General features: G+C 48.8%; 1 protein-coding gene across 1 annotated transcript; it reads right to left on the reverse strand.

Moving 5' to 3' along the window:
- Window positions 1-4,119: 4,119 nt before the first annotated feature.
- LOC123159562 (polygalacturonase inhibitor) lies at window positions 4,120-5,292 on the reverse strand. The gene has a single exon (XM_044577390.1). The coding sequence runs from the start codon at window positions 5,238-5,240 to the stop codon at window positions 4,227-4,229; it is 1,014 nt and encodes a 337-aa protein (XP_044433325.1). The 5' UTR covers window positions 5,241-5,292; the 3' UTR covers window positions 4,120-4,226.
- Between the last annotated feature and the right edge of the window lie 3,111 nt (window positions 5,293-8,403).

Below are 8,403 nucleotides of genomic sequence, written 5' to 3' on the forward strand. Positions count from 1 at the left end.
CCGTTCTCTTGAACGCTTCCGCTCGCGATCTACAAGGGTATGTAGATGCACTCCTCTCTCTCGTTGCTAGATGAACTCATAGATTGATCTTGGTGAACGTAGGAATTTTTTTATTTTATGCAACGTTCCCCAACAGGGTTTCCGGCGGCGGCGGTGGCGGCAGCGGCGGCAGGGGGGGTCGCGGTTGTACAGCGGGGTGCCGGTGTGCGCGTCCATGGGTGGCAGGGCACCGGCGCCGGCGCGCGCGGGGCGTAGGAGGAGGAGAGGAGAGAGTGCAGCGTGAGCGGTCGAGTGTGCCACGCGCTGTAGCAGGCGCCCGAAATACACCGCGCGGGGCAGTGTTTCCGACAGCGCGCCCAACTCGTTATAGCGCACGCGCCGTTTTTGCGCTCCCGCTGGAGCGACCCGCCGCGTTGCGCGCACGCTAAAACCGACTAATTTGCGGCGCGGCGCTAGTTTAGCGCGGCTGTTGGAGATGCTCTATGGCGGACTCTCACGAGGTTTTTCCCCTTCCAGGGGGCTCCGACAGGGTGATCCTTTATCCCCCTATCTCTTTCTCTTCTGTGTGGAAGGATTTTCTGCGATGCTAAAAAAAGCTCAAGAGGAGGGGAAGGTGAAGGGGGTGAAATTTGGGTGCACTGGCCCCCATGTTACCCACCTTCTCTTTGCAGATGACAATATTGTGTTCTTAGAAGGGTCACATGATAACATGGTGACATTGAGGGATATACTAAGGAGATATGAAGAGGCATCGAGCCAACAAGTTAACTTGCAAAAATCTTCTATCTTCTTTGGGAAAGGTCATCAGGAGGATGACAAGGAGGAAATAAAGAATATATTGGGAGTTCATTCAGAAGCTCTTAGTGAGCGATATCTCGGACTACCAACACTGGTTGGGAAGTCTAAGGAGGGTACTTTCAGATATGTGATAGAAAGCTCGAAAGGCAAAGCTAGCGGATGTAAGGGACAAGGTCTATCAAAAGCTGTGAGAGAAGTGTTGATCAAATCTGGGTTACAAGCTGTACCCACTTTCACCATGAGTTGTTTTCAGCTCGCGAAGAAGACGTGCCGGAACCTGACTTCGATCTCCTCTAAATTCTGGTGAGCGGCAACGAATGGTGAACGCAAGGTACACTGGATATCTTAGAAAAAATGTGTGCAGGCAAGCGAGATGGTGGCATGGGGTTTCGTGACCCTGAGGCCTTCAACCAAGCTTTGCTGGCTAAACAAGTGTGGAGAATTCGACAGGTGCCAACATCTCTTTGCGCAAGGGTGCTTAAAGCTCGTTATTTTGAGGACGGTTCGATCTTATCTACAACAGCACCCCCCTCCGCGTCGTTCACCTTTAAAAGCATTCTCCATGGGAGGGACTTACTAAATGAGGGGCTTGTATGGCGCATTGGAGATGGCAGCTCGGTGCAGATCCACCACGCCAACTGGATCCCAAGGACGGGGAGTATGCGGCCACTGGGTCAGCTATACATCCAAGGTATTACCAAGGTGGCGGGCCTGCTTGCACATGATGGACGGGGCTGGGACTTGGACAAGTTGCATGCAATGTTCTCTGTCGAGGATGCACACGATATCAGGCAAATAGCAGTGGGGGGGGGGGTCCAGGAACGGATGACTTTCATGCGTGGAATTTTACAAAGAATGGAGAGTTCACTGTCAAGTCTGCGTATCACTTGCGAATGGCTATGAGCAGATCGAGGACCGGACAGCCGGGTCCCTCGAGCACGGTGGCGCATCATAGGGGATATATGGCTTTGTGGGACACAAATGCGCCAGCCAAAGCAAAGATCCATATGTGGAGGATGATAAGGAATGGGCTTGCGGTAGGAGCCGAACTTCACCGAGGTCGCATCAAACCCGATGTTTTTTGTGTTGCGTGTGGTCGAGAAGAGACGGTGCTGCACCGTTTCTGGGCTTGCCAACATTCTGCGTTGTTCTGGCAGCTTCTTCACTCAGAAAAGGGAGTTAAGGTGGCGATCCCACCTTGCAAGATCGACTCCCAGGGTGCTTTAGCTAGCTGGTTACTTGGGTGGTTTGCTGATGCTGACAATGAGGAGCGAGCTGCTATGGTTCAAGCTACATATGGTCTATGGTTGGCTAGAAACGAAGCGAGGGATGGAAGGGCGATAGCTGCTCCACATGAAATAATGGGCACTGTTGTGTCATTTATGAATGAGTGGACGGCAGTTCATGCTAAGGAGAGGCGACCGATAGCGGCGCCGGTCAAGGAGAAGTGGAGGCCACCTGAAGAGGGCTGGCTCAAGATCAACTCCGATGGAGTTGTGCATAGAGGAGGTGACAAGGGAGGGGCGGGAGCAGTTATACGAGACCATGGAGGCGCATTCCGTGCAGGGCTATGTCATGTTTATCACTGGCATTGTAGAACCGGAAGCACTTGAAATCCTGGCTTGCAAGCGGGGGCTGGAAGTGGCGAGGGAGGTCAATGCAAATAGGGTCCATGTTGAGCTCGATTCTCTTGGTGTCGTCCAAAGGTTGCAAAACCCACACAAGGATCGCGCTAACGCTGGAGCGTGGATACAGGAGATTAAGGTCCTGCTTGCTTCTTTTTCAGAGTCAAAAGTTTCATGGATTCGTCGTTCGGCTAATGTTGTCGCGCACAAGCTAGCTAAAGTTGGCGTAGGTGAGGATTTGTGTAAGGTGTGGGTGGGTGACACCCCAGACTATGTTCTAGATGTACTCTCGGATGAAATTCCGAATGCTTTTGATTAAATAAAGCGACAACATTTACCTAAAAAAAACTACAAATCCTTGTATTAGTAGTGCTAGTACGTGACATTCTTCATGCATGTGAAAGGCTTCCGTCAACACTCACTTGGATTACTGTGCTAGTACGTGACATTTTTCATGCATGCACGTCCCCTTCCGCCAAAACGCGTGTTTCTTTTTTTCTTTTCTTCAAGTGCTTGGTAAAACAAAGTTACTAATAATCCAGACATTATCATAGTGAGTCATGCATATTTTGGTACAAAGCCTTTCTTCAAGTGTTGGCGGAAGCTACTAATCCTTGGATTATCACTGATATTTGGCTGTTTTTTTTCTTCTTAAAAAGCGGATGTTTGAGACAGGGTTGGATGGCCAGATCCCATATCAGTGTTCGTGGACCAGTCCTTGTCGATCCACGGAGTGATATGGTGTCCGGTTTAAGGGTCAATGTTGAAGATGCCCTTAGTCCACGGCTAAGTCATGAATGGCATGGCTTCCCGCCAACCCTAGTGTACGTGTTGACTTGCCTAAGTATTACCCACCAAAAAAAGTTTGACCCATCTAGAATTTAGTGATGCGAGCGATTCAGAGTCCGAACCCAATGATGTGGCGGCGACGAAGGGAAAAAAAATCTGGTAAGGAGGTGAAAGTGACTTTTCTCTTCCTCCTTTCCCTAGCAAGACAAGCAAAGACTTGTACTGCATATTAATGTTGAGTCATTAAAGAAAAATGAATAACTCTATATCTCAAGAGTGAAATAAACCTTGATGTTACCCTCAACTCCAAATCTTTGAAGTCGGTACCTTACCTCTCTGATCCTGGTCTATCCTAACCCTCAACGTGTTTGGCGCACTGGGAAAAGGGATGATCCCAACCGGGTCCATCTGTTACTATCACTGACAATACGGGTCCACAAGTCGGCTTGTTCGTGGTGAATAGGTCCGGCCGAACCACCCATATAGCTGGCGCCGGGGTCATGTTCCCCACTCCAAGGCAGGCCCGTCAGATTCTCGCTGGGCCGTGTAGTTGCTTCTAGCTGTCGCCAGGGAGAGGCACTGCCGTCGATGCAAACTGGCGCTGTTTCACAAGATTGGAGACAGAAGATAGAGATGACATGTGGGACAATGTTGTCAGCGAGAGTAACAATCAATCAATCCCGGCCGGGATTGTGCATTTTCTATTAGACTAAACAAGATTTTACTCATGCAAGGTCGGGATTGCCTGGGATCTGTAAATATAGGGTAGCAAATTTAGGGATTTAGATATTAGGGTTTATTTGCGTCGGTCTCTACAACCTCAAGGTTTATTTTAGACTTCACTCTTATCTCAACAAATGTTTGTGCCTTGTAGCAGAGTTCAAAGATAAATAGACGGAACAAGAGCTACTAAAATCGCATATGCATTTGGCTTTATTTCAGCACATTATTCATCCAAAGATTACATAAATACATCTGGCCGCCTGACATCCGTTGACAGAAATGACGTTCAAATTATTTCTTGCATGGATCTGGGAGGGGCGCACCGCAGAGGCACTTGTTGTGCTGGAAGTTGTAGACATCCAACCTCGCCAAGGCGGCCGGAACCTGGCCGCACAGCTTGTTGTAGCTCACGTTGAACTGCCGCAGGTTCGTTACATTCGCCACCTGCGCTGGGATGCCGCCGCGGATGGCGTTGTAGCTCGCATCCATGGCTTGCATCTCCTCCGGGAACTCCACGCTGGAGAGGTCGAAGCTGAGGGCGTTGTGGGACAGGTTAATGCTTTCTAGCTCCTTTGTCCTGCCGAAGAACACGGACGCGTCGCCGGTGAGAGCGTTGTGGGAGAGGTCGATGAACTGGAAGCCGACTGCAGCGAACTCGGTCGGGATGGAGCCAGAGAGGTGGTTGTTGGAGAGCAAAAGGTACGAGATTATAGGGGATTTGGAGTTGTAGAAGAGTGGCGGGATGGTGCCCGTGAGACGGTTGTTTCTGAGGTCGATGGTGTCTAAGTAACGGAGGCCCGCGAGCGAGGCCGGGATGGTGCCGGTGAGGGAGTTGGAGGAGAGGGTGAGGTCGTTGAGCTTGGTCAGTGCGCCCAGGAAGGACGGAATGGGGCCCGAAACGGAGGTAAGAGAGATGGAGAGCGAGGTGAGCTTGGATAGCTTGGCGATTCCCTTGGGGATAGGGCCAGAGATGGCCGGGAGGTAATAGAGGTTGAGGACGAGAAGCTCGGTGAGGCCGGAAATGGCGTCCGGGATGGTGCCCGTGAGGTTGACATCCTCGAAGAAGAGGAGGATGATGACGCGACCGGCGTCGTTGCAAGTGATGTCGTGCCAGTCGCAGCACGGGGTGGAAGGAGTCCACGAGGCGAAGTGGCTCTGATTGCCGAAGGCGGACTTGACGGCGAGGAGCGCGGCCTTATCGCTAGGGTGACAGTCTTTGTTATTCTCGGCGGAGGCGATGACCGCTCCGGCGAGGACGAGAAGGAGGAGGACGAGGAAGGCATGTGCCGAGGGTGGAGTGCTCATGGTGCTCCGGCGGAAGTGACCGGTCTCTCACTTCGGTTGGGTGCCTCCTCCATGAACAGCCGGGCACATATATATCCATTGGTACATTTGATTTGATTGGTTGAGACTGATGGGAATTCAGCGGTGATCATTCATGCACGAGGACATATATGACCATTGCATGTGTACTGGGCAACGAAAAAAGACGGGGAACTTTTTGGCAGCTAGCCTGGCGAGGCAAGCACTGGTCAAAATATAGTCAAAATCCTAGATGCTGACTGCTGGTCAAACTTGGCGGGTAGGCATGCATGCATAGACTAATATGGATGGAGAACGTATCGTGTGCACCTGACCAACTCGTGCACCAGGTACTCCAGTGGAACATGAGCCGTTGGACTAAAAACAGAAGGACAGGATACGGTGCAAGGGGAGTTACCGATACATTTTGCAAAACAGACCTTCATGTCTAGCTAAATCGAGTTGAATCAACACCCCAAACCCAAACATCTATCCCCTTTTCCTCTGTACTGTATCGCTGCTCGAGGTCGCCGGCTGAGCTAGGATTAACTGAAAAAATTAGGCGAATCCCTCTCCCCCTCTCCCTCTTCCTCTCCTGTACCTCTTCCTCTCCGGTTTCCAGCGTTTTTTCTTGCAGGGTGGTTTCCAGCGTTCAAGCACGAGCGCCCAAGATCCAGATCACGATGTCCAGCGGCGGCTCGCTGCCATTGTGTCTCTGTAGCGAGCTCTGTGGATCGACGATACGGCCGCATAAGAGCGGACCATCGTCCTTTACAGCTCAAGGATCCAAGGTATGTACATATAATTAGAGTATTGGTTCCTCCGATTCCTAGGTTCATCCAATACGTTGGAAACTAGAGTACTGTTAGAGTTTATGTGCAAGATGCAGCCATAGTGGTAAAGTTTAACCACTAATTACTACTGTTAGAGTGGAAAATAGATTAAGGGGTGTTCTTTGTGTGGTCTCATCTTTCATCTGTATATAATTATTTGTGAGCCCGTGATGTTCATTACTGGTTGATACCATTTTTTCGATTAGTAGTTCAGAGTAACTATGTTAGCAAAAGGTCCTTAACATTGTCCAGTACTCTAGTTTTTCCTGTGCTGCTCAGGAAGAGTTTCTGTGGCATATCAACCTTCTTTTTTTTTGAACTGGCATATCATATCTTTACCTATGACTTCATCTGTATATGGCAAGAGTTTGTTAGTTCTTAGTAATAGGGGAAATGTTCTGCTTGATGGAAAATATTAACACATAATTCGTAAAGGCGAAACAAGGCATCACAACTTGCATACTCCAGTAGGCAATAGCTCGAATATGATGCAGAGCGACAATTGACTACAGTAACTGTGACATACACAACAATTTGAGAATATTACCACATCATTAGGATAAAATTAATTGTATCTACAGCTACGAATAAAATGCTAACCATCATCTACTCTGTTTTCAACTGATTTTGTACAGAATCTAGCACCTAGGCCATTGCTATAGATCTTCAAGTTACACCCTTCATATAAACAAAAAGATATCAATCGATGTCCTGTTATCTGCCCTTCCGTCTACATACAACAACCACCCCCATAATCTCTCTTTCACCATGTCAAACCTCTAAGTGAAACTGCAACGGTAAAAATGTGTGGTTAGCTAAGAAGGTTTGACAAACAACAGCAGTCCCAATTTCTTTCATTGGTGTGGTCCTCCATACTACCAGTGGAGTTCAGCTGCAGAATTGTACCGCGAGAAAGGAAAAAATGATGCACGCCAACAATACAATCTAGTTGTTGTCAAGCACTCAAAAATCAAGAAAACAGTGTAGCACTGATAAATGTTATGCAATGTTTCTTAAATCCTAGGACAGCTTCTCAGAGTCGAATCATGTATTTACTCTGAACTAGTAATGTTCCTTTGGAGAAGGGCTCAGAGGAACATTACTAGTTGTTCCTGTAACTCTTGATGTATACAGATGAAGTCCTAGTGTCAGGACCCCGATCCTATGCCACACCGATCTAGCATGTAACATCTCATATCACTTTGCGGTCTCACGCACGGTATTCCCACGGGTGTCGCCTTACCAGGCCCGGGACCGTTTGCGCCTTTTGGCTCACGTATATGATAGTGTCGCTAGCATCCATATGACAAAGAACCCGGGCTGACATGGCTAGTCGTAAACCCAAAGTGGCACTAACTTACAGGGACAGGCATACATGACCCAGCAACGAACGTGTCGGTCATCAGCGAGTGAATCCGGGCTGTAGCAACTGGGCTAGCAGGACTCCGGAGAATCCGGGCTGTAGCAGGCTAACAAGACTCCGGTAGACACTGCGTGACATTTCTCCTAAGGGACAGACACAGGAACGAAGAAGGACACATGCTGGCCAGCCTAAGTGTTCCGGAGCAGTAGCAAGCTACCAAGGCTCAGTGGAAGCACTAGGAGACATTTCCCGGTAAGAGAGGCTACCAAGGATAAACAACTAGATAGTCAGATCCCACACATACCAAGCATTTCAATAACATACACACAATATGCTCGATATGTGCAAATACAACATGGCATCACAACATGACTCTACAAGTCAAGTATTTATACAATAGGCTCCGAGGGGCGAGATATTACAAACATGGGTCTCATGACCCAACAATCAGAGCATACAAGTCAAAGCACATGCGGAAGCTTAACATGTTTGAGTACAGACATCTACAAATGAAAAAGGCTGAGAAGCCTGACTAACTACTAGATCCTGCCGAGGGCTCAAGATCGTAGCTGAGGTAACAAGCTTAACGTCGAAGTCCACGCGGTACTAGCGAGACTGAAGTCTCTCTGCAAAAACATAAATTAAGCAACGTGAGTACAAATGTACCCAACAAGACTTACATCAGATCTAACTACATATGCATCATTATCAACAAGGGGATGGTGGAGTTTGACTGCAGCAAGCCAGCTTTGACTCGGTGGCCATCCTGAACTACGACTGCGAGTAACTCTTTTGAGGTGGTGCACACGAGTCCACATATTCACCATATCAATACACCACTATGGATCCGCTCCCGTCTCCCTACGAGAACGCCATCCATAGCACTCACACTTATCTTGCGTATTTTAGAGTATCCACTTTCACTTGTCTATGAACTATACAGGCAACCCAGAAGTCCTTTACCGCGGAC

Source organism: Triticum aestivum, chromosome 7B (genome assembly GCF_018294505.1).
Source record: "Triticum aestivum cultivar Chinese Spring chromosome 7B, IWGSC CS RefSeq v2.1, whole genome shotgun sequence".
In the NCBI taxonomy this organism is placed as follows: domain Eukaryota; kingdom Viridiplantae; phylum Streptophyta; class Magnoliopsida; order Poales; family Poaceae; genus Triticum; species Triticum aestivum.

What these genes read in the sequence shown, in the direction of transcription:
- LOC123159562 (XM_044577390.1), bottom strand. Translation starts at nt 5,240, where the DNA reads ATGAGCACTCCACCCTCGGCACATGCCTTCCTCGTCCTCCTCCTTCTC.